Raw genomic sequence first — 25,931 nt, 5'->3', positions numbered from 1 at the left:
TTGCAAAATTACTCTTGTCCCCTACATTTGGGTTTCCTCTGTGTGTGTGTCTACCTTCTGTAGCATCCATTTTGCAGTTGGCCCCACCTCCCATAGCAGCCATTTAGTGGTGGCGCCCACTACCCTGTGTCAGGACTCCCAAGGAGCCCACGGGCTCAAAAAGATTGGACACCCCTGCAGTAGCCCATTACATTTACGGATGCCGCACTGTCTGGCTGCTTCTGCACAAGTCACCTGAAATACTTTTAAAATGTTCAAGATCCCACCAAAATAACACAATTTTTGTTGACACCCCCTTGAAACAATTCTTGGATGCTATTTTCTGTATTCCCGTTTTTCCCCAGTGCACTGACACAGTGGCGTAGCGCCCACCCCCCTTCCCTCACTTACCTTTGTTCCTTTTCTTTTTCCTGAACTTTTCCAGGCTGCAAAAGGCCTGTTCGCAGTAAAAACAGCCTGAGGAACTACAGTTCCCAGGAGACCTTGGGGCTCACAAGGTCTCCTGGGAACTATTGTTCCCATCAGGCCATTTTTACTGTGAACAGGCCTTTTGCAGCCTGGAAAAGTTTTAGAAAAAAGGAAAGGAACTAAAGTAAGTGGGGAGGCATGGGGGGTGGGATATAAAATGCGCACCGGGCGCAGTTGGGCCCAGCTACGCCTCTGCTTTTTGCAGAGTCGATGCGAGCTTTCTGAGCATTTTTATCTGTGTCCCTTTGCTTTTTGCGCTTGTGATGAATTCATCTCTGATGTCAGGGGATTGTATCTAGGTGATTGAGATGCATTCCTAGCTCAATGTAATTGCTACAAGATATATGTAACCAGCCTGCTGTATGTTACCATTGCTCTTATAGGACATTCTTTCCTTGATCTTTTGCTTTATGGCTTCGCACGCCGAGTAGATAACTAGGCTTTCCCCTGACACTTCTGGTCCTGTGGGAAATTGGATTGTTTCCGTTTTCCTGTGGAGGGCAGGATGCCAGGTGTCTCTTTCTATCGCTGATCTTGGGACACCTGAGCTCCTAACTAACTCTTTCTCACATTCTTTGGGAAAACGGGACTAACTTCAGAATAAAGGGGGCAGCAAAAGCCAGGTTTGCCAGAATTGGCTTTGACAAGCTGGGTGCTTCGATGCCAATCAATAAATGCTGCTGATCTACAATACAGAGTCCATTTATATAGAATCCGTTTATTGCTTTAAGGTTCGAGAGCTAACATCTGATCAGTTCTTTTTTTTCAAAGTTCCATATGAACCCACATGAGTCTGTTTTTTTTTTGCAAAGCCTGACAATATACTGTTGTTCTGGTGGGTGCTTGTTTGAATTTATTAATGAGATCTCTGTTACACATACCATTTCTGGTAGATTGAAAATGCTTTTGCAGTACTTCTAATAATTTGGAGATATCTGGCCTGTTTGCTGCCGGTGTATCTAGATGCTGTTGGCATAAATAATGTTTCTTTTCCATGGCCATCAATAAACTTGCGAGGCTAACCTTTTTTTGTCCTTGTCGCCTAATCCTGTGCCAAATTCATTATTCTCCCACTGTGCATTGAAAAACAGCCCATTCCTGAAAAGATCACCTTTCAAGTCCATGCACCCCGGATTTGTAATTAGGCTGGCTGTAGAGTTGCCACTCTCCAGGTCATGACTGGAGATCTCCTGAAATGACAACTGATCTCCAGGCAACAAAGATCAATTCACCTGGGGAAAATGACTGCTTGGGAAGGTGGAGTCTATCTATGACAGTGGTGGTGAACCTTTGGCACTCCAGATGTTATGGACTACAATTCCCATCAGCCCCTTCCAGCATGACCAATTGGTCATGCTGGCAGGGGCTTATGGGAATTGTAGTCCATAACATCTGGAGTGCCAAAGGTTCGCCACCATGGATCTATGACATGGTTCCACGCTAAATAACTCCCAGGTATTTCCCAAGCCAGAGAAGAAGAAGAGGAGTTTGGATTTATGCCCACCTTTCTCTTTTGTAAGGAGACTCCTTTCCCTTCTTCTCCCCACAACAGACACCTTGTGATGTAGGGGGGGCTGAGAAAGCTCTGAATGAACTGTGACTAGCCCTAAGGCACCCAGCAGGAATGTAGCAGTGGGGAAACAAATCTGATACGAGTCCGCCGCTCATGGGGAGGAGCAGGGAATCAAACCTGGCTCTCCAGACTAGACTCCGCCTGCTCTCAAACACTACACTACACTGTCGACATGGTCCATCTGGCAAAGTCTACCGCCATGCCCTACCCTGCAATGATTTCTTTGGGTTTCACATGAACTGCATTTTGCTCACAAAACGACCCAGTGAGGGAGAACCAAGAGTTCACTGGAAATCCACCCTAAGAAGATTCACTGACTTCCAGACACGTCCTACCTACTGACCCCCAGGTGTTAGAAAATAATGAGTGTTGTATCTTCTCACTTGGTACAACGGAACAGCACAGTTGTAAGAATGCAGTCAAAGAAACCGAGTCATGTTTGGTTTGTTTGTTTGTTTGTTTTTGGCAGTAGAGTTAAAAAAAAAGGAAATCTCAGAGGAAGCTGTTGGAATTCTTTGAGCCCGACTCAAAGCACTGTTATCGAACACGCTGCTTTCCATCAGCTTATTACTCCATCAGCGGGGTTTTCTAAATGAAATCAAAGTTGTGTTTCTCAGAGCATGCTTTTAAACTTTTGAGTTGTCAAAATATTTCAAGTGTGTAGTTCACGTTTTCACTTTGCCATGCCAATGCCAGATGTCTCCTCCAGCGAGCGAGATAACTCATGATCTTATTCACTAATTCCTTTTGTGCTTTATGCGAAAAACATCTCCCCTCCTAATCATGCATTAAGAGAGAGAAAAAATGAAGCGGAGGCTTCCAAGGAACACTCACAGAATACCTGAGATGCCACCAAATATCTATGGTATGACAGCCATTGCTAAAGCACATGACTGCATAGCAAACAGACCCGAGGGAAACCTTTCCCCTTCTGTATCTTTACAATCGCTGGTGTGGACTAAAAGGCAACAAGATTTGACGAGGGAATCCATGCATTTGCCTCAATCATACATATAAAGGAAGTATGCTATTCAATTTTCCTAGCTCGCTGGTTCGATTAGATTAGAACATCCCCATTCCAATTTGTTTTCTATCTCGGGCTCTCTGGAGAATATTTTCTGTTTCCTCCTGCCCGACACATTCAGTTAAATCCTGTGCACTGTTGGATGAAGGTGTTAGTGGAATGTGCTATAGTCTGTCTCAGAAAAAGATGTTAGTAGGGTTGTATATTACTCCGCCCAAGAACTGCAGTTGGTTGACCTTTGTCAACACTAGGAGATAGGCACTCATATTCATTTGGGATTACATTCTAATGCGGAAGCATACAGTTTTCTCGACTGACAGAGCTATCATCTTTTTCTGAGTCAGAGTATGGTGGAGATAGATCTTTCCCATCATCTCCCTACCACCTGTTTACTCTTTGGCAGAGTTGCAAGCTCCAGGTTGGGAAATACCTGTAGATTTGGAGGACTCACTGCAGTCTGAGGTGGGTGATATTGGGGGAAGGGAGATTTCAATGGGCCATAATGCCGTCAAGCCCACCTCCCAAAGCAGCCCTTTTCTCCAGGTGAAGTGCTCTCTGTCCGCCGGATATCAGTTGTAATTGTGGGAAATCTCCAGCTATCACCTGGAGGCTAGAACCGCCTTGCAGGCAACTGAGCATGGATAGTGAGAAACCCTACAAGCAGGAGAAGTCTTGTTGACTTGGAGGCAGAGTTGGTTGCAGGTGTCGGGTATCCCTAGGTAGAGAGTACCCAGGAACCCCTCTTGCCCTCCTTCTACCCCCATACCTGCATGCCCCCAAACAGGCAGATGGGGGGCATGCAGGTGTGGAGGTAGAAGGAGGGCATGAGGGGTTCCTGGGTACTCTCTATCTAGGGCAGTGGTGGCGAACCTTTGGCACTCCAGATGTTATGGACTACAATTCCCATAAGCCCCTGCCAGCATGGCCAATTGGTCATACTGGCAGGGGCCAGAGGCGTAGCTACCATGGGGACATCCGGGGACAAGTGCCCCGGGCGCCACCTTGTGGTGGGCGCAAAAATTGCAGGTTCGTGTGTGGCTTTTTCTATTTTTCAGGGTTTTTTCAATGTTTGTCCTGCAGGGGGCGCAGTTTTTAGGCTAGCGGCACCAGAATTTCAGGCTATTGTCAGGTGACTCTCCTGATGATACCAGCCAAATTTGGTGCAGTTTGGTTCAGGGGGTCCAAAGTTATGGACCCCCCAAAATGGTAACCCCATACCCATTGTTTCCAATGGGGAGCTAATAGTAAAATGGGGCTACCCCTTTGAGGATCCATAACTTTGGGCTTCCTGAACCAAACTCTCTTCACTAAACCTGTGGTTTCCCATCAGGAGAGTCTCCCTGAAGATAGCCTAAAAAAGTTTGGTACTGTTAGCTTAAACATTGCTCCCCTGACAGGCACCCTCAAATTTTCCCTCAGGTTCTTCTTTAAATCCACCTCCTTTGGAGTGGGATTTTAAAGGGAGAATCTGGGCTCTCCAGATTAAAAAAAACATGGAAAGTATTGTTGAAGGCTTTCAAAACCAGATTCAACTGGTAGAAGTTGTGGGGTTTTACAGGCTGTGTGGCCATGGTCTGGTAGATCTTTGTTCCTAACGCTGGCCTGCATCTGTGGCTGGCATCTTCAGAGGTGTATCACAGAGAGAAATCTGTTATAAGAGAAGGCTGGACAAAGTGTATAATAGACTTCTCTCTGTGATACACCTCTGAAAATACCCAGCCACAGATGCAGGTGCAAACATTAGGAACAAGATATACCAGGCCACGGGCCACGCAGAGAGTCTCCAGAAAAAACTCCATTGAATAACCAATATTGAAAAATGATGCTGTTTGGGGTGGGGAATCTACCCTGAAACAGCATCACTTTCAATGTTGTTGTAAACTAGGGAGCCCAGAGTATGCCCTTCTTAAGGTGGATTTAAAAGGAGAATCTGGGCTCTGTAGTTTAAACAACATTAAAAATGATGCTGTTTCAGGGTGGATTCCCTGCCTTCAAAAAAAATAGCATCACTTTCAATGTTGTTTAAACTAGGGAGTCCTGGGTGTGTTCAGATTTGTGTGTTGGGGCATGTTCTATAATGCGATAGTGACTTTGAGATGACCTGGTGCAAAAAATGTTGTTTGGTCGTGGTGGGGGAGGGACGCTGCCCATATGGGGGGGGGGCGCAAAACTCAGATTTTGCCCCGGGCTCCATTTACCCTAGCTACACCCCTGGCAGGGGCTGATGGGAATTGTAGTCCATAACATCTGGAGTGCCAAAGGTTTGCCACCACAGATCTAGGGATACCCGATACAGGCACCCAACTCTGCCTCCAAGTCAACAAGACATCCTGGGCTGACATTTACCAGGTCAGTCTAACTGGCCAAGATCCCAAGTCCGAATCCACAATCTCAAAGCTAGCAACTCAAGGCCCTGGTCACAACCAAGCTATAAATTCCTGCGACAGGAAGGAAAGAAAAGGAAAAAATAGCCTAGTTCTTCCCAGCTATTTCCCCTTTTCTCCATTCTCCCCCATACTGCTCGTGCACAAAGAAGAAATGACAATTGTATGTCCTTCCAGGTTAATTGGATCAGCTTTTTGAATTGCTTTTAGCAAATTAAACAAACCCCTCCCTCCACGGAAGGTTCCAGCTCTGCTTTTGATTGCTCCTCTTCGTAAGGTCTCCGTCATTACTTTCCGCTCTGAAAATTCAGGCGCAGATCCGCTGTTTCGGTTCTCAGCTTTCGCTCCCTTGCTGTCTTTCTCCAGGTGTGGCTCTGTGGCGGCAGCATGGAAGTCCTCCCGTGCTCTCGAGTCGCGCACATCGAACGCAAGAAGAAGCCGTACAACAACAACATTGGCTTCTACACAAAGAGGAATGCGCTGAGGGTGGCCGAGGTGTGGATGGACGATTACAAATCCCACGTGTACATTGCATGGAACTTGCCTCTGGAGGTACGCTTTGAGATCTTCATTCCTTCCACTTTGCAGCGCTAGTCTTGCCCTGCCTAGTCTGTCTGGGTGAGAAGATCCTCCTAGATCTGAGATTGCAAATGCCTTAGCAGATCAGGTGCTCAAGAGCAGCAGCAGCAGCAGCAGCAGCAGAAGGCCATTGCTTTCACATCCTGCATGTGAGCTCCCAAAGGCAGCTGGTAGCAGAGTGCTGAATTAGATGGACTCTGGTCTGATCCAGCAGGCTCTTTCTTATGTTCTTAAGATGAAACACTGTGAGAAAGGCACTTAAGGTAAAGTCCAGGCCTCGTTTGGCTTTCCTTTTCAACATATTTTGGTGCATTGATCTTCTATTAATGGGTCTCAGCCCTCAACTAGGTGGCCCCCTGAACCAAGCTGGCTTGTACCAGAGGCACCATCATTTCATTAAAAGGCCCATCATAAAGGGGAGAACAACTAAAAACAGGAGCAGGTAACCCAGCAGTGAGAGACAGGTGGTTCTTATCTTATACAGTCGTCTCCTAGACTAAGAATTAATCAAAAGCACTTGCCATTGTAGCAATGTGAAGAGGGATAATGATGACCCATAAGAACATAGGAAAGAGCCTGCTGGATCAGATCAGAGTCCATCTAGCCCAGCACTCTGCTCCTCGCAGTGGCCCACCAAGTGCCTTTGGGAGCTCACATGCAGGATGTGAAAGCAATGGCTGCTCCCGCTCCCGAGCACCTGGTCTGCTAAGGCATTTCGACTTCTCCTCCATAAATCTGTCCAAACCCCTTTTAAAGCTATCCAGTTTAGTGGCCATCACCACCTCCTGTGGCAGCATATTCCAAACGCCAATCACGCGTTGCGTGAATAAATGTTTCCTTTTATTATTTATTATTATTATTTTCAATGTATGCCCCCTGGTTTTAGTATTGTGAGAAAGAGAGAAAATTTTTCTACCCCATGCATAATTTTATAGACTTCGATCATGTCCCCCGTCAGACGTCTCCTCTCCAAACTAAAGAGTCCCAAACGCTGCAGCCTCTCCTCATAAGGAAGGTGCTCCAATCTAAGTAGGTTTTTCCCCCAAAACCAGTTGCCTTCAATGTGTCAGATGACCAGATAGTCAAGATTTATGTGGCAACACAGCAAGCGCTTATTTCGGTTCTAATTGATGGCAAGGTTTCGCGCAAACTGAAACAGATCGCTTTTCAAAATGAGTAGGGCTCAAGAGCTCATCTTGTGCAATGAATGCAACTTTTAGATTTATGTAACCTTAACAGTGCAATCCATTGGGTGGGGGGATGTCGTTTCTCGCTGCCTCTTAAGGGGTCGGAGGCAGCACGGGGAGCTAAGAAAACTGAAAAAACTCCCAAGCTGACCGGAAAACCCTTGTTACTTTCTGATGGACTTCGCCACACTGAAACTTGGCAACAGTCCCCAAGTGGCATAGGGAGATTCCTGAGCTGAAAGCCCTGTGGAAGCCAATTAAAGTCAGCTCCACCTCAGGGAACACCCGTGGACCTTGCTCACCCTCGCTGGCAGAAGCTTCTGCAGTGGAGGGACGCTGCCGCACACAGCAGCTTCCAGGTTTGGGGGTCACACAGCTGTGCAGCACCCCACTGCCAGATGCCCATCCATCAGCACATTTGCCCCTTATGCTGGCGGAGTGGGCACACACATCAGCTTAACCCCATGCTGCTGCCAAGACTCCATTAGCTCCCTTTTCCCCTTGTGGATTGAACTGTATCATGTGTATTTAAGTGGTATTTTTGATGTCATCCCATAGCTCCTATGGTATGGTTACTATTGAGCCACTGATTACATTTTTCAGTGTTGGTGGGACATATTGTGGTGGTATTTGAGACACATTTTTAATGTTGTGATTGTCGCATGAACATATGTATATGTTATATTTATTTTACATGGAATCTCTTTTCCTTCACCTTGAACTCGTTACTCCTGGTCCTAGTCTCTGGAGCCGCAGAAAACAAGCTTGCTCCCTCACCAACATGAAGAAAGTTCAAGGTAAAGGAAAAGAGATTCCACCTAAACATCAGGAAAAGAATTCCTGATGGTAAGGGCTGTTCGACAGTGGAATGCACTACCTCGCAGTGTGGTGGAATCTCCTACTTTGGAGGTTTTTAAAGAGAGTCTCGATGGCTATCTGTCAGGAGTGCTTTAATTATGTGTTCCTGCATTGCAGGGGGTTGGACCTGATGGCCCTTGGGGTTTCTTCCAACTCTATGATTCTATGATTACGTGCGGCTATTTTGATCACACCTTGCCGAGGTCTTAACTTTGTAGTTGACCTCTTTGTTGCTTTTGTTTCGGGACCTCTGTCCCCTTTCCTGTGCTTGAGCTCATTGAGAGAGCATCTGCTTTGGATACGGAAGGATCTAGCTTCAGTCTTTGGCATCTTCGGTCAAAAATGAGCCACTGGAGATCAGCTGCCAGTCATAATAGATCACAGTAGAGGCTTTACTCAGTACGGCAGCTCATATTTTCTTATCTAGTCTAACGATTCATGGACTACAGCCCTGGAAATCAGTGCATTTCAAGCAGTGTCTTTCCAACGGCAAAATGGCATGAATGTGTCTCTCTTTCAGAATCCAGGAATTGATATAGGGGATGTTTCTGAGAGAAAAGCACTGAGGAAAAGTTTGAAGTGCAAGAGCTTCCAGTGGTACTTGGACCACGTCTACCCGGAAATGAGGCGATATAACAACACCGTTGCATACGGGGAGGTAATTAAGAGCACGGTGTTGAATTTAATGAACGTTGTCAACTTTTGGAAAACTCGAATTCCATTTTCTGTCTTACCCAAAGGATTTTTTTTCCTGATCTGCTTCTAATGAGCTCTGTGGGGAAATACTGGAGAGAAGCCCGTTCCAAGCTGGCCACAAAGTACCATATTGAACATAATGAGCGTGGAGACACATGGCGGACTCAGATTACATTTTTATCTCTCTGGCTTTTTTTTTAATGTATGGGCATTTTGCCAAATCATAGATCAAGGAGCCGAACAGTCCAGTCAGGAATTAAACGAGGGGACCAAGGGCATAATAACAATGTTGATAATAAACAGTCATTACAGAAATGCTGATTGGGGAAAGGGGAAATAAAATGTGTGGGCCTGTTTACTGCTCAGATTAACCGAAACCATAAAGTAAATACCTTTTAATAGGATGACGGACCTGTGATTTGGGATGAGTGTCCATGAAGAGCCTCCTGTCCTTGCCCTTGATGTATTTGATGTACATTCTTGTCCATAAGGATACAGCCCCTGGTCCTGTCATGCCAAGATGGCAGCTGTGGTATTGTTAATCCCCGCCAAGTTGCCATTCATGGTCCGACTCATGCCCAAACGATATAGGAAAAGATTTTTATGGAATAAAGTGTCCTTGATCTTTCGTGGTCCACTTTCCTTCAGACATTTTGCTGATAAGATTTGTATCTAGCCCGGTTCTGGCAGGGCCACCAAGCTGCCATCTGTTATCTCCTCAGCTTTCAGGTGAAAAAGACTTCAGAGATCACCAGGCTGACTTCTGGTTCTCCGAGGCATGCATAAACATGTCGAGAGGAGGTGTGGCAGAGCCAGCAGCCATGGGGGCAATGGGACGAAGTGGTTTTTTTTTTTCTCTTCTTGAGCCATTTTTCTGACCTGTAAATGCATTCTCCAGAGCTGTTCTTCAAGTAGTTGTGTATGAAAACATTTCTCATGTTCAAGGCAACTCACAATAATAGTTAAAAGCATTTTCAGTTAAACCCAAAATAAAACAGCTAGCCCCAAATTTTCCCCCTCCCTTCCTCCTTAAAAGATGCTTGCTGTTCGAACCCCCTTGAAATCCTTTGCAAACAGGCAGGCCTTGCAGTGCTCCTGAAGACCCCCAAAGAGGGGACCCCCCCTCACCTATTCCGGGAATCCATTCTGTAGAGCCAGGACCACTACAGGGTGGGTTCTGACTCTGGTTGATGCCAGATGGGCCACCCTAAGAGATGGGATAGCCAACAGATGGCTGCCTGATTATTGTTGTTGGCACAGAGGGATATATTGTCCTCTGTGGAAAACATACAGGTTGTCTGATGCAACTGTTGAAGTGTTTTGTGAGCAAATGAAAAAGGAGAACAAACTGGACCATACAAAACTAGAATTAAGTACCTATTAGGTCAAGAAGGGCCACTAAACGTACAGCTACTGGGACATTCTTTCCTTGATCTTTTGCTTTATGACTTCACACGCCGAGTAGATAACTACTGGTCTAGAAAACCATGGTTAGTGTTGCCTCCACATAGAACTCTTGGTCTGCCTTCCTCTCAGGTCCCTTCCGCACACGCAAAATAATACGTTTTCAAACCACTTTCACACTGTTTGCCAAGTGGCTTTTGCTATTCCGCACAGCTTCAAAGAGCACTGAAAGCAGTTTGAAAGTGCATTATTCTGCATGTGTGGAATGAGCCTCAGACTGCAGCAGTCTTAAATTGGGGTTTTGTATGACAGTCCCACCTGCCAAGTTTGTTTTACATACTGGGTATATATCTGCATATATGTATATATCTGCAACCACCATGCATTTGTCCTTTTTCCAAGTTTTCCAAAGTTTACCCAACAGGAATTTTCATACCATACCAATTGTCTGCATGTTCCCTATGTTTCCCCTAATGGGGCAAGTAAGAGTGCCAGAGAAATGGCAAATGAATAAATTATTATTATCTAGAAAATAACCTCTTTCAAGCCTGGGCCCTCTGTAAAATGTGATACCTGTAAAATGTGATACCTGCTATAGAATGAAATAATTGATCACCTTCTGGCTCAATAACCTGGCAACAAACCTAAGCAAATGAATTCTACTAACCCCCACTAAATAATTTCCATGGTTGTCACATTTTGACACCTTCATTCTAAACTCATTGTTTATGAATGGATATTTTGCCGTTTTGTCACAATGGGACTGTGTTTTTCATAAAAGAGCTCTCCACTGATTACCATTTCAAAAGACTCAGCAATCTTCCAACTCCCATAGTTCCTCCCTTCCCCTCCCCCCCCAAAAAAAGTGTTTGATTGAAAACAGAGCAATTGAATAAAATGGTTTAGGGGCATACATGAAATCCAGTAGATGGATAAACACATACCTTGAAGGGAACATAAACTTTGAGACACCAATTAAATTCCTATTAAGTTTTAACAGCAGCCATTGCAAGCTATTTGGTTATGTGCATTTCTTTGAAGAACCGTGCCGGGATTTGTTTTGCTTTTCGGTCTCTTGCAGCTCCGCAACAACAAAGTGAAAGACGTTTGCCTGGACCAAGGACCACAGGAGAACCACACAGCGATCCTGTATCCATGCCACGGCTGGGGCCCGCAGGTTAGAATTCATATTAGTCAAGAGTAAAAGGATACCAGATATCTATGCCAGGCTCCTACCTGACATAGTGTTGTTAAAATATATTTGAGCCTAAGCTGTAATATAGTTAGCAGCCATTATTTGCGCATGTGCAGCAAAACCCGTACCAACAGTTGGTGCATGCTCAGAACTTAGTTGTTGTAATGGATGACAGTTGTAGCTATTTTAGTGTTCGGGTTCATATCCTTGAGAAGGGTGGGTGGGTGGGTGGGTGGATGGATGGATGGATGGATGGATGGATGGATGGATGGATGGATGGATGGATGGATGGATGGATGGATGGATGGATGGATGGATGGATGGATGGATGGATGGAACTTCTTACAACCCCATCGGGTTTTCAAGGCATTCAGAGGTGGTTTGCCATTGGCTGCCTCTGCATAGCAACCCTGTACTCCCTTAGTGGTCTCCTATCCAAATATCAGCCAGCTTGGCTGGCGTGATCTGATGAGATCAAACTAGCCTGAGCTGTCCTGGTCAGGGCAAAGGGGAGGGACTAATATTTAAATAAATATTCTCTGTTGAAAGTGTTCCCCTGGTAGTTTATCCAGGTATTTTCCCTGGTGGTTTATCTTCCTCTCTCCTTCAGAAAGATACAGTTTGTGTCTTGGGAAGGGCATTTGAACTTGGGACTGCACAGTCCAACCATTACTTCATACTGACTCTTCGGTGATGAAGAACTAAAGTTGCCAGCTCTTGTTGACGCTGTCAAGTAAGGGCTGTTGGACAGTGGACTGCACTGCCTCGGAGTGTGGTGGAGTCTCTTTGGAGGTTTTTAAACAGATGCTGGATGGCCATCTGTCAGGAGTGCTTTGATTGTGTGTTCCTGCATGGCAGCGGGATTGGACTTGATGGCCCTTGGGGTCTCTTCCAACTCTATGATTCTATGATTCTAAGCTTCATTACCTAGACCTGAGGACATTGCTCCCAATGTGAAAGGGTTGCTAACCTCCAGGAGATGATGGCCAAAGATCTCCTGCTGTTACAACTAATCTTCAGGTGGTGGAGATCAGTTCCCTGGAGAAAATGGGTGCTTTGAAAGGTGGAGACTGTGGCATTATACCCCATTGAGTCCCTCCCCTCTCCAAGCCCCGCCCTCCCCAGGCTCCACCCTCAAAATCTCTAGGTGGTTTCCTGTCTGGAGCTGGCAAGCCTACAAGGAGACCTGACTGGGCCAGCCTGCAGAGCACAGGACAAAAAGTGAATTGTTTTCCCGGGTTTGATTCCCCGCTCTGCCACTTGAGTTGTGGAAAGTTATCTGGTGAACTAGATTAGCTTGTGCACTCCAACACATGCTAGCTGGGTGACCTTGGGCAAGTCACAGTTCTTCGGAACTCTCTCAGCCCTACTCACGGCACAGGGTGTTGGTTGTGGGATGGCGGAAGGGAAAGGAGTTTATAAGTCCCTTTGAGTCTCATTACAGGAGAGAAAGGGGGGATATAAATCCAACTCTTCTTCTTCTTTTACTTAGATGTATTTTAATTATTTTAGATATTTCTACCTCACTTTTCTCCTCAATTAAGACCTATAGCCAGTACACAACACTCTTATGCCATTTTATTGTGGCAGAGGTAGGTTAAGCTGAGAGATAGTGATTGGCCCCTGGTCTCCCTGTGAGCTTCCATGGTAAACTTTTTTCTTCAAAGCTAGCTAGAATGTTGGAGTCAGGGTTAGGGAAACCTGAGTTCCAATCCCCACTCGCCTTTGAAACTCAAAGGGCTTCCTTGGGCTACCCACTCTCTCTCTTCGCCTTTCCTACCTCACAGGATTCTTGTGAGGACAAAAAGGGAATCCTGACCTCCTCCTCAAAAAGGGAAGATGAGAAGGCAGGAGACTGATATATTTTCTTTAAAAATTCTGTGAGAAGAAGATGGAAATATTTTTTACTAAATGGGGTTTTTTCCCTCCTATCTGCTGCTCTCAATTTAAAATTTCACACCGAAGCTCATTTCCTTCAGCTGCCTGTCAAACCAGCTCAATGTCATGCCGTTCTTCCTGCTCTTTCCAATTTTAATTTCTTCCCTTTGTCGGACTTCAGGGGATTGTCTTCTTTCTCCTCTAATCATGGGCACCGTGACTCTTTTTTTAAACACTTCACGGTTACCTAGCTGCACAGAAACTCTAAAAAAAAATTCAGCTACATAGCAAACAGCGGGGGGGGGGGGGGGGGGGGGGGGGGGGGGCGGCAGAAGGAAGAAATGAAGATTTGCACTGTTAGTGCGTAACTGTGTGTCCCTAAAATAACTGTTGGTCAATTAAACAGAGTTTTAAACCCAGTGCCGATAGTTCAGTGGTCAATTCCGCACAGGGAAAATATAACTGGCGTAGGACACCATGTAATCCCCGCCATTGGGGGGGATTTTGCATAGGTCCCACCCCCAAACGAGTCGGCCCCGTTTTATTTCTCTCAGCCTGGGATTTTTGAAAATCGCTTAACCAGCCATCTTTTTTTAAAAGGGTTGTGACCTTGTGAACCAGTTGACCCAGGAGAGCTTCCTTCTTTGCCCTCAGTTTAACTGGATTAAGGAACTTACCTGGGAAGATCTTAACTAGGCCAGAATTAGAGATGCCAGCCTTCAGGTGGGACCTAGAGATCCCCCAGAATCACAGTTTATCTCTAGACTACAGAGACCAGTTCCCTGGAAAAAACGGATGCTTGGAAGGGCAGACTTATTCGTAACCACTCCAAACGTCTGATAGACAAACACTGTAGAAGTTACCCATCCATGATGAGTCTCTTTCTCCCATCTCCCTGCAGCTTGCCCGCTACACCAAAGAAGGATTTCTTCACTTGGGTGCTCTTGGGACCACGATTCTCTTGCCTGATACCCGATGCCTGGTGGACAACATGAAAAGCCATTCCCCTCAGCTCCTTGATTGTGAGAAAGTCAAGAGCAGTCTCCATAAGCGCTGGAATTTCATACAGGTTTGGATGCAGCTGCAAAATTTTACATTTCCAAACTGGAAGGGGTGGGGTGACCCTGGAAATTAAGGCCCTTTCCGCACACACAAAATAATGCGTTTTCAAACCACTTTCACAACTGTTTGCAAGTGGATTTTGCTATTCCTCACAGCTTCAAAGAGCACTGAAAGCAGTTTGAAAGTGCATTATTCTGCGTGTGCGGAATGAGCCTAACCAAGCGAGAAGGTGGTGGCAGATATGGGGGGAGGAGCCAAGTAGCCTGGGACTAAAAGGTGCAAGGAATTTTGAGAGCAGGTGAGTGCCAGTCAAAGGAAAGGGGGGGCGGGGATCAGCTATTACACACTTATGGACTTGTAGAGCCCTGGGAACAGTGATGCAGGTATAGATATGTGGGGTAGGTTCAGTGACTGAGGGCTTTCCAGCTGTTTCATTCCATGCATTCTTTCAAGCAAGCCAGACATGTAATGGGAGGGGTATGAACCTATGTCCTTGCCTGGGAAGAAGAGAATGTTAGGGGAGGGAGAGAGAGAGAATTTTCACAGTGTTTCTCTACCAAGTTCATAACTAATAATGATGATGATTTATTATGGACTAGGGGTCTACAGTTAATAATGGGTTAGTAGACACGCACTTCGCTTGCACAGCATATCAGATTCACATACAAAACTGCAAGATACTGAAACAGTTTTCTCATTGATGCATTTAACGTAGGCTGACCAGACGTCGCGCTTTTGGGGGGACAGTCCCGCCTTAAAACAATTAGTCCCACGTCCCGCGGGTTTTTTCAAGTGCCCTGATTTTTGGAAGGCTTCCGCACTTCCTTCTGGGGCGCAAGGCAGCCGCAGGAGCGCATGGCCTTCTGGGGCGTTCCTGTTTCCTGCCTGAAACGGGAGCGCCCCAGAAGGCAGTGCGCTCCTACGGCTGTGCGCGCATGCGCACGCGCAGCCACCCGGCTACCCGCCCGTCTCGGTTCACAAAGGTGACCATCTGGTCACCTTGATGTAATGTGACCATTCTGACAAATTCCAATAATTGCCAGGGCAAAATTGGCTGTGCTTCTCATGACCTCTCATTCATTCATTCATTCATTCATTCATTCATTCATTCATTCATTCATTCATTTGGATTTAATAAGCTGTCCCTCCCTTTCTGGACTTGGGGGAAGCTTGTAAGCTAAATTTAACATCTCTACAGAACATAAATTCATCTACAAATATTTAAAACATTTCAATAATCCCAGTCAATCCAGCTATTCAATCCAAGAGGTTTGATGTAGCATTCTATAGGATGACACAACATATCCTAAAGAAATAAAATGAAAGGGGGAAGGGAAGAGAAAGGAGGGGGAGGAAAGGCCAGATAGTAGGACAGCCGTCTTAACCATAGGTGTGGTGGAATAGCTCCATCTTGGAGGCCCTGTGGAATTGCTTAAGATCCCACAGGGCCCTGCGTTTGTTAGACAGAGCGTTCAACCCGGCCAGGCCCAAGGCTGGAATATCTCTGGGATAACATGTTAAGAAATGTTTCCTGTATTTTACCCCTCCAGGGGACAATTTTCTCTAAGGCTCCTTCCGCACATGCAGAATAATGCATTGTCAATCCACTTCAAGTGCACTGTGCCGCTGAATTTTACTGTGTGAAATAGCAAACTCCATTTGCAAACAATTGTGAAAGTGGATTGAAAGTGCAGGTGCGCTTTCTGCATGTGCAGAGGGGGCCTAACATTGTGCAAAGAAACAGTCGGGCGGGGGGGGGGGGGGGGCCCCAGTGGCAATTTGCCCCTAGATTTTGAATTTTCCAAATAATTGGTCATGTTTTCCAAGCAAAATTGAAACAATAGCAATTCTCTGTTGTCCTCTTTATCCCTACTTTTGTACACAGTGGAAGTACAGTTTCTTGCAAGTTTTTGGTTCATTTTCATCCATTTTCCCCTTTCTGCTTCCTAATCTGCATGTCTGTATTTGTAAATCCTGGGGGCGGGAGCAGTCTTGGGGTGATTACGCACACTGATGCTTCAAGCCTCTTTTGTGTGGGTGGTGTTCTAACTATGCACAGGGAAACAAGGGCACTCCATAAAAACAGTGCATCAAAAGAATTTGATGGAGTTGCATGTTGCAGTCACAACAGCGTGGCCTTTCGACAACAGACGAGGGACTTGGGTAATGGAGAAAATGCAGATTAACAAAATCATGGCAAACAGCACATGATATAATGCTGGACCTCATTTTTAATTCTAAAGAATTGCAGCACAAAAAGAAATTCTGGAACATGGGATCTATCTGTTTAGGGCCGTGGTGGCAAACCTTTGGCATTCCAGATGTTATTGACTGCAATTCCCATCAGCCCCTGCCAGCCCCTGCCAACTGGCCATGCTGACAGGGGCTGATGGGAATTGTAGTCCATAACATCTGGAGTGCCAAAGGTTCGCCACCACTGGTTCAGGGTGATTCACGTATGCAACATCCTGCTTGAAATTAGGTGAGCTCCCAGAATTCCTGACTGCTGGCCCAGGGGCAGGATTCTACTTGTTATTGGTTGTGGTTTTGGGGTGCTGTGTGGCCGTGTTCTAGCAGCATTCTCTCCTGACGTTTTGCCTGCATCTGTGGCTGGCATCTTTAGAGGATCTGATAGAAGATGCCAGCCACAGATGCGGGCGAAACGTCAGGAGAGAATGCTGCTAAAACATGGCCATACAGCCCCGGAAACCACACAGCACCCCAGTGATTCCGGCTGTGAAAGCCTTCGACAATACAGTTGTGGTTTTGTTATTGGCAAATGCTGCCAGAGTCTGTAAACAACTTGAAGTCTTATTTCTCTCTGGGGATCTGATCACCTTGGTCCACGCCCCCAGTCAGCTCCCTGTCCCAGGTATTGCAAAATGTCAACAACATCCTTTGACTGTATCTCTGTTTTTGTCTTGTTTTTAATTTTAGAATGGGGCAATTATCAATAAAGGGACAGGACGCTGTTTGGAAGTGGAAAACAAAGGCCTTTCGGGTATGGATCTTATACTTCGCAGCTGCACAGGACAAAGGTGGACAATTAAAAATTTCATCAAGTGAAAAGTTTGCCCTTTACTGAGGAACTAATGAAACTGAACGCTCAGAAAGGACATTTCGAAACAAACTCTCCGCTCTGTTCACATTATCAGGGACGGGTTTTAAGGGAAGTGAAGACAAATTAATTTTTTTTTTTAACTTTTATTTATTGAACTTTTCTTAACTTTTCTCGGCTGGTTTCAGCTGGCTTCCAGTTCCACAGCTTTCTCTCTCACATATTTAGAGTTTCTTTTTGGCATGCGATGCTAAGGAAGACGGGCTGACTTTCAATTGAAGGACCAGGAAATGGTACGAGAGGATCCGAGATAAACCTTGGCTTTCTTAAAACCGGAATATTCAGCAAGTTAGGCGACCATGCGATATACACATCCTGTCAAAGGCTGTTGAAGGATCATTTAGAAACTCACTTTTCCAGTCTTCTTCCAAACCGATGGTGAAGCTTTGAAAATCCTACGGGAAACCTGAACTTCTAAAAGTACATTTCAGGAAGACGTGTGGGGAAAAAGAAAACCTTTTTTCCCTTGCACAGTTGTTGGATTCTCACAAAGAACAGAAATTCCCTCTCCCAACAACGTCAATCGTGTGCAGAATGACAAACCTGCTTCTATGTGCATTTTGTTCATCCTTTTGCCATTCTTAACAAGAGAGTGCACTATTTTTGACAAGGAATATTTTCATGAAGACTCGCTTGCCCCCCAACACTGGAGCCACACGATTAATTTTGGGTTTGCTTGGTTTTGTAAGCGTAATGGCTCAGAAAAACTTTTCTTTTTAAAGAAATGTTAATTTGTGTGATGTGCTTCAGACTGAAAAATCCCATTTTACTTGTTGGAAATGTATTACTATTTGTTGTTGTGGACTATTTTATTACATCCCTGTCCTTTAACCATTGACGGATGAGGAAAATGCCAGGTTTGATGGAATAATCCAGCATAAAAACCCGCAGTTTAAATCTGCAGGGAGATATGCTGGATTTAAACCTGTGTGAAATCCTATCAACCACTAGAGGGAGCAAAAATATGCAAAATTGACACACACACACACACAAATACACACCCTTCCAAAGAAAGCATCAACTTAGAAGCGAGGACAATGAGAACATGGGAAAGCTCTTTGTTTTCAACATGAGTGAAAGCACATGCATTTGGAATTCTGAGTGGTTCTAATTTTTTTTCCAGAGTTTGTACATGATACTTGTAGATGTACGTTGATATAACTTGATTGGATTTTATCTCCTTTCCTCCCTATTAATGATGGGTGGATTGATAAAAGAATGCAGAATAACCATCTTAATGTGAAATAGCGGTCTTGATGTGTCCGATCCCTCCCATCTTCCATCAAAGGACTGCAAGTAGCACCTCAAAGGGTGTTCAAAGACCTTTGAGAACAACAAACCAGAATAGCTGTATCAAGGGAACTTCAAATGTACAGTTATATCCAGATTCTTTTGTTTGTTTGTTTTAATACACAGCAGCACAGATGCACATGAGTGAAGTACCACACAAAAAGAATCATTTTTTGGCGGTGTTTTATCAAGGTGCTTTGCACACAGTGCTGCTGTAGAACAGGAACGGGACAGGATGTCAAGGAACGGACGTTCTATGCATGCTGTAACTCTGGAATTGACATTACTAGGAGGAGTGCGATTCCAGAACAGGAAAGAAATGGAGCAGGGAAGTCCATTCTTTCTTAGTACCTCTGCATTTGGTTTGACTTGGTGATGGGGACAGCTCAAATAGCCTTGCATAGGCTGAGCGTCTCAGAGTTGCAAGCTAAGCCAAGTCGATCTTGGTTAGTACTTGGATGGGAGGCCACTGAGGAAGACTGGGGTTGCTATGCAGAGGAAGGCCTCTGGCCTTGAAAAACCCACCATCCTGAGTCATTTGCAACCTAGCAAACATACAGTTGTTGTTATTATTATTGGGAAGTTGTAAAGATTCATCCTGTCGAAGGCTAATTAAGTGATTATATTGGGGTAACCACAGAGAGCTAGCTAGTGGTGGCTAGAGTGTCCAAGTAGGATCTGGAAGAGCCGGGTTCAGTTCCCCTCTGCACTTGCTGGGTGTCTTTTGGGCCAGTCGTACCCTCTCGGGTTTGTTGTGAGCATAAACGGAGGCAAGGGGAAATGTGGTAAGCTGCTTTGGGTCCTCACTGGGGGCATAAAATGAACCCCACCCCCACCCCAAATCAATGCAGTGAAACACAGTTATAGGAAGCCTGCCATTTTGCAGAGATTTATTCACACGAACGAGTAGCACAGAAGTTTGGGGGCGGAATGCATAAGAACTAAACGCTATGGTCCGTTGTGCCCCCAGCACAAATACTCCAGCTAAGGAAATGCAGCAAAATCTACTCATCTCTACATACACAGTATCTTAGGATCCCACCAGGGCAGAATATTTTTGGGAGATTCTGGGGGAGAATTAGAACCTGGGGCCGTCTGTCTTGTTGAAACCCTGAGCAGCAAAACAATATTCAGTGTTCGCAGGTTAACGACTCGGACCCTCCCGGAAGGTTTCCAGACGCGTTAGGGGACTTACACCACCGTAACTGTGAAAAAAAACAACAACCTCATGCCGCCCTCTACCTGTTTATCCGCTCGCACAAGGTATGCACACAGATTCTGGGCACTAGTGGGGTGCTAGGTGTTGTAAGAGATCTTGTAAATTTCCACTTGCAGATCGCTGGATCCAAGACGGCGTTCTTAATATATTCCATATGTTTACTTCCTCGTCTTTACTATGGGAAAATGTGTCAGTAGTCTGTCTCATCCAGCCTACAAGTTACCATGACGTCTGTGCTGCTCTTTCGAGAGTGCAAAGAGAGGAGCACCCTTTTAACTATGGGGGTCTGATGCGTGGTTGAGTGGGCTCTGATTTGGCGGTGTTTGGGAGGAGTGTGGCTCCCTGTATGCAAGAGGGGAACTGTTGGTTTTATGAGAAAAACTGGTAGTGGGGGTTTCATGAAACTGTCAAGCCAGAAAAGTACATATCCCCCCTCCCTTTTATATCCAAGTTTTGTTTGATTCAACAAGCTTAGCTGGGCGTCCTTCCCCTTCATTTCCCACCTCTGCCCTTTTCACTTCAATCTGTTTCACATCTTGTCCTGAATTTGCTAATTTGCAGTGAGTGTCAGTGGGGGCTGTTGATGTAATTTTGTTTCCTGTTCACCATCTACTACAATAAATTTTAGCAAACGTGCTAGCTGAAGCGTGGTCTCGTCATTTGTACATCAGGAATCCTTTGCTTTCCTCAAGTAAAGCGTGGTGTAGTGGTTAAGGGCAGGTGCACTCTAATCTGGAGAACTGGGTTTGATTCCCTGCTCTGCCACTTGAGCTGTGGAGGCTTATCTGGTGAACCAGATTAGCTTGTGCACTAAGGAGTCTCAAGAAAAGGGGTACAGAACTGGAGTTTGCAGCTTACAAACTCCTTCCCTTCCTCTCCCTGCAACAGACATTTTTTGAGGTTGGTGGGGCAGAGAGAGTTTGGAGAGAACTGTGACTGGCCCAAGATTACCCAGCAGACTCCATGTGGAGGAATGAGGAATCAAACCTGGTTCTCTAGATTAGAGACCACCACTCTTAACCACCACACCATGCTGGCTCCCAGTCTCCTGGCATTTTACAAACTACAGTCATTTTAATAGTGGTTAAGAGCAGGTGCACTCCAGTCTGGAGAACAGGGATTGATTCCCCGCTCTGCCACTTGAGCTGTGGAAGCTTATATGGTGAACTAGATTAGCTTGTGCACTCCCAACACATGCCAGCTGGGTGATCTCAGGCTAGTCACAGTTCTTCGGAGCTCGCTCAGCCCCACCCACCTAACAGGGTGTTTGTTGTGGGGAGGAGGGAAAGGAGCCTGTAAGCCCCTTTGAGTCTCCTTACAGAAGAGAAAGGGGGGGATATAAATCCAACTCTTCTTCTTCTTCTTCATCCCCAACTGGCCCAGGAAAATGCTTTGTCTTTACTTATATAATACCATGCTCTGCATTGCTAACATGTCGTGTTTAATAGGTGCTTGCTCAGATGACAGCTTCGTTTCAAATTCCTCCAGTCGTAGTCCAATTACATTGCTTATTAGATGTATCATCCTACCAATGGCGTCAATTTGCATGGTGTAATCAGCCCTGAGTTTCAATGTGAATGGTGAATTATGGTCAATGAAGTAAATAAATTAATATTCGAGAAGGGCCTTGTGTGAGACCGAGTGAGAAAGCTGGCTTGATCCAACTTCAAGAGCCGACCAACTTGGAGAGTGATGCTCCCAATATGTACCATTATCATATTGTGTATTTGAGTAATTATCGTGTACACACAGCCTCAGTATACATAAGTGTGAACTCGGGGGGGGGGGGGGGGGAAGGAATGCAATGGTCAGTTCTAGATTACCAGAGATGTACAAGTATGGTAAATACATGCATTGCCCATATTCACACAATGTCACACATAGGAGGGTCTATGGGCAGCTGGTAGGCTCTCAATATGCGCAGCTGTTTCATTTGTGAAGTGTTCTTTCTTGTTGCTTGCTCAGAAAGTTCAAGACCGGGTGTGATAAGTCAATACAGGGGTGTCAAACATGGCCTGGGAATAGGCAGAAGATGGGGAGGTCTGCAACTTTTTACAGTAAAAGAGCCAAACGATGCCAAATTTCACAGCAGGAGATCAACAAATAGGTTGTCTACGAAGGGCCATTTGTGTAACAGAATAACTGATACGCTGATCTGGAGCGATCTGCTCTCTGGAGCCCAAACAGTGATTTTGAGTTCTATATCATGCTATTGCATACGCAGGAAGAAGAACAGTTTGGATTTATACCCCACTTTTCTCTCCTGTAAGGAGATTCGAGGTGGTCTACAAACCCCTTTCCCCTCCTCTCCCCACAACAGACACCCTGTGAGGTAGGTGGGGCTGAGAGAGTTAGGAGAGAACTGTGACTAGTCCACGGTCACCCAGCAGGAATGTAGGAGTGGGGAAACAAACCCGGTTCTCCAGATGAGAATCCACCAGCTCTTAACCACTACACCAGCTAGCTCTCTCACAAGGTCTCACAATATTAAACAAGCAAACACGGAGGGCCGTGCAGGGGTCTCCCAGAGAAGAAGAGCAGCAGCAGCAGCGAGCCTTTGTCCAGTCCGCCTCCTCCTGTGGAGTGAACAAAGGGGCGGACAAGATCAGCCCCAGGCCTCCCATTCCCGGGACCAGAACTCCCCGCCCTCCGCCTCCCCAGCAGCTGCCCCCTCCTCCTACCCCCCTGCAAGCGACGGACATATCGCCCCCCCCCCCCAGACCTCCCTCCTCCAGTGACAGCCCCACCCCGTCCATCAGGGCCAGCGAGGGAGGGAGGGCGGCCAGAGTCACCCCAGCGACGACGAACCTCCAGCAGCAGCAGTAGCAGACGATCCTGCAGAAAGGCCTCCTACTCCTCCCCGCCCGCCACTCCGCTCACGGGGCGCCTCTCGACGCTTCCGGTTTACGGCCCCGCCGGCCAATCAAGCGGGAGGAGGAGGAGGAGAAGGGCGGCGGCCCAATCGGCGCACTCTCTCGGCTTTCGTCATCCCGGAGGCGACGGGGAGGAAGGGGGGGCTCCCGTCATTGGCTTCAAACGCCCCCCCCCCTCCACGTCCTGATCGGCAGAATCAGCTTCATCGTGCTCGAACCCCCTGCCCCCCGTCCCTCCCCTGGACCACGCCACCCTGACTGCCGCCTTCGCGCGAGACCGCTCGTGGATGTTATGGGGTGATTCCGCTATCTTCCCGAGCCTCTTGGAGCTGGCAGCCCATTTGGACAACGGAGCCGAAAGCGCCTAGAGCGGCGTTTCTGAGGCGCCGCCTTCGCACGAGGCCGGACGTCGAGGTTGTGGCGTGTCGGAGCCTCTTTGGGCAGCGGAGCCGCTGGGGACTCTGCTGCTGCCCTCCGGTGGCCAAAGTCATTAATTACAAGCGCCAACCTCCCTCCCCCCCCCCTCCCCATTCCATCTCCGGACCACGCAGAATTTCTCAGGTTACACTTACACGACTATAGTCATAATTCTCATAGTTAACCAGAGAGCTTTCTCAGCGTTGATCTCCGAGTCCGAGAGCGTTGTAACGCTTTCAGAGATTCCCCAAAGCAACGCTTTTCTGAGAGCGTTTTGTGACGCTTTCTAAGAGCGTTATTTCTCTCGGGGGGGGGGGGATTATCACGCTGTTTTGAAGAGTTATTTCGCTCGCAGTAGAGTTATCACGCTGTCTGAAGCGTTATTTCTCTCTCAGAACGAGTTATCACGCTCTCAGAAACGTTATTGCGTTCTCTGGACGAGTTACAGCGCTCTCACAACGCGTTATTTCTCTCTCAGAAAGAGCTGCAACGCGTTGTCGCGCTCTCAGAAAGAGTTGCAACGCTCTCATCACGGAGATCTCGGCAGGAAGCGATACCACGTTCTCAGAAAGCGTTGCTTTGGGGAATCTCTGAAAGCGTTACAACGCTCTCGGACTCGGAGATCAACGCTGAGAAAGCTCTCTGGTTAACTATGAGAATTATGACTATAGTCGTGTAAGTGTAACCTGAGAAATTCTGCGTGGTCCGGAGATGGAATGGGGGGGGGGGGGAGGTTGGCGCTTGTAATTAATGACTTTGGCCACCGGAGGGCAGCAGCAGAGTCCCCAGCGGCTCCGCTGCCCAAAGAGGCTCCGACACGCCACAACCTCGACGTCCGGCCTCGTGCGAAGGCGGCGCCTCAGAAACGCCGCTCTAGGCGCTTTCGGCTCCGTTGTCCAAATGGGCTGCCAGCTCCAAGAGGCTCGGGAAGATAGCGGAATCACCCCATAACATCCACGAGCGGTCTCGCGCGAAGGCGGCGATCTAAGAAGCGCCCTTTGGCTCCCCTCGCCAAAGGGGCTTCTTAGGGCCAAAGAGGCCCCGACACGCCACAACCTAGACCTGCGGTCTTGTGCGAAGGCAACTCAATGAAAAGCGCTTCTCGGGGCCTTGGCACTCATCGCCAATGGAGCTTCTGGGAGCTTCGCCTTCGCACGAGACCGCAGGTCGAGGTTGTGGCGTGTCGGGGCCTGCAGAAGGGCCTCCTCCTCCTCCACCCCGCCGGCCGCTTCGCTCACGCCCTCCCCCCGCCAATCAAGCGGAAGGAGGAGGAGGAGGAAGGCTGGCGGCCCAATCGGCGCGCTCTCTCGGTCCTCATCATCTCGGAGGCGACGGGGAGGAAGGGAGGGGTTCCGGTCATTGGCTTCGGGTGGAGGCCAAGCCCCGCCTCCGTGGGAGGTGCTCCTCCCTCTGCTCCTGACAAAAAGGCCCCGCCGGCAGCAGTAGCCCCCTTCCCCCCACCGTCCCGATGGCCGCTGCCATTGAGCCCCACCCCCACAGCACAGCAAAGTGTCTAAAAATTGTCCCAAAGGTCTCAATATTCCACCAGTGCCAACAAAGCTTTGGGATTCAGCGGCTTCACTTTCAGCCCGCTTTGGAGAATCTCCAACTCCAAAGCTTTCAGCAAATTAATTCAACGCAGGCTGTGTTTATGGGTTTTCCGGGTTGTGCTGTCATGGTCTAGTAGTTTTTGCTCTTCACATTTCACACCTGTCTATGGCTGGGATTTTTAGAGGCATTTCACAGCATGATGGGACACATCTTACCGTGATGTGCCGCTGAAGATGCCAGCCATAAACGCAGTCGAAATGTTAGGAGCAAAAATTGCCACAACGGCTATGAAAACCTTTAATGATAATTCAGTGCAGTTTAAATGAGCACCAACAACACCAAAGAGCAATTTATAAAATTATTATTATCTATCTAATTTCTACCCTGCCTTTTCTTCTTGGACACATGGCCGTGCAGTGTGAAACATCACACGCTCATTTTCAAAATCAAACCTTCCCAATAAAAAAGTGGACTTCCCTTAGGAAACTCCAATCAAATGTTTGTTTCCTGCACTAGCAAAAAATATATATAGTATGAATATGTAGGCAGGGTGAACATGATAACGGTGAGCAAATTCTTAATATTCCATGTTGATGGTTCCATGTCTGTTTTATGGCCTACATTTATCCCTGAAGGTGTGTATTATTTCAATTTCAGAGAATTGTAGAATTTAAAAAAGGGTGGATACCATTGGCTTTTCTGCTGGTGAAAACGAAGATGAGGTCCTATTCAACACACACAAAGTTATGCTTAGAGATTATGATGTCTGCACATACAAAACCCATGTCGTTGCAGTATGGCTGAAAAAGCTGATTCCCGAGGAATATGAACGGAAGAGAAAGAAGTAGATTCTGACCAATCCAAAAAAAGAAAGCTTTTGAAAGCTCTGCAATTTTTTTACTAAATCTCTATCAAATATGTACTCATTTTCCTGCTAGAGCTAAAACAAATCTGCCATCAATCCAAGAATCTTCTCCCAATAGTGATTTGAAAAAGTCTCTCTCTCTCTCTCTCTCTCGTTCTTAGAGCACATATAATATTCCTAGAGCAAAATAATATTCTGACTTTTTCTTCAGGAATAGATAGCAATGTTTTGAAATTAACTATAAAAAAATAGATGATTGGGCTGCGTGTGTGGGTTTTTTTTAGAAAAAT

At 46.6% G+C, this 25,931-nt stretch overlaps 1 protein-coding gene and 1 long non-coding RNA gene across 2 annotated transcripts in view; one reads left to right on the top strand and one right to left on the bottom strand.

Moving 5' to 3' along the window:
- Positions 1-20,574, top strand: part of GALNT17 (polypeptide N-acetylgalactosaminyltransferase 17) — a 206,986-nt gene extending 186,412 nt beyond the window's left edge. Inside the window, exons 7-11 of the mRNA XM_048519282.1 lie at positions 5,816-6,001; positions 8,594-8,731; positions 11,255-11,350; positions 14,148-14,315; positions 17,246-20,574. Of these exons, the coding sequence (XP_048375239.1) occupies positions 5,816-6,001; positions 8,594-8,731; positions 11,255-11,350; positions 14,148-14,315; positions 17,246-17,374 (717 nt within the window). The 3' untranslated portion in view covers positions 17,375-20,574. The remainder of the gene's footprint in view (positions 1-5,815; positions 6,002-8,593; positions 8,732-11,254; positions 11,351-14,147; positions 14,316-17,245) is intronic.
- Positions 20,575-21,639: 1,065 nt separating this feature from the next.
- Positions 21,640-22,876, bottom strand: LOC125445866. Its single transcript, XR_007246340.1, has 2 exons — positions 22,744-22,876; positions 21,640-22,511 (listed from the first exon to the last, which is right to left on the bottom strand). It is a non-coding gene; the product is annotated as an uncharacterized LOC125445866 (long non-coding RNA).
- Positions 22,877-25,931: the final 3,055 nt, after the last annotated feature.

The sequence above is a fragment of the Sphaerodactylus townsendi genome, linkage group LG16, assembly GCF_021028975.2.
Source record: "Sphaerodactylus townsendi isolate TG3544 linkage group LG16, MPM_Stown_v2.3, whole genome shotgun sequence".
In the NCBI taxonomy this organism is placed as follows: domain Eukaryota; kingdom Metazoa; phylum Chordata; class Lepidosauria; order Squamata; family Sphaerodactylidae; genus Sphaerodactylus; species Sphaerodactylus townsendi.
The sequence above is the reverse complement of the archived record's forward strand: the minus strand, read 5'-3'. Positions and strand labels throughout refer to the sequence as shown.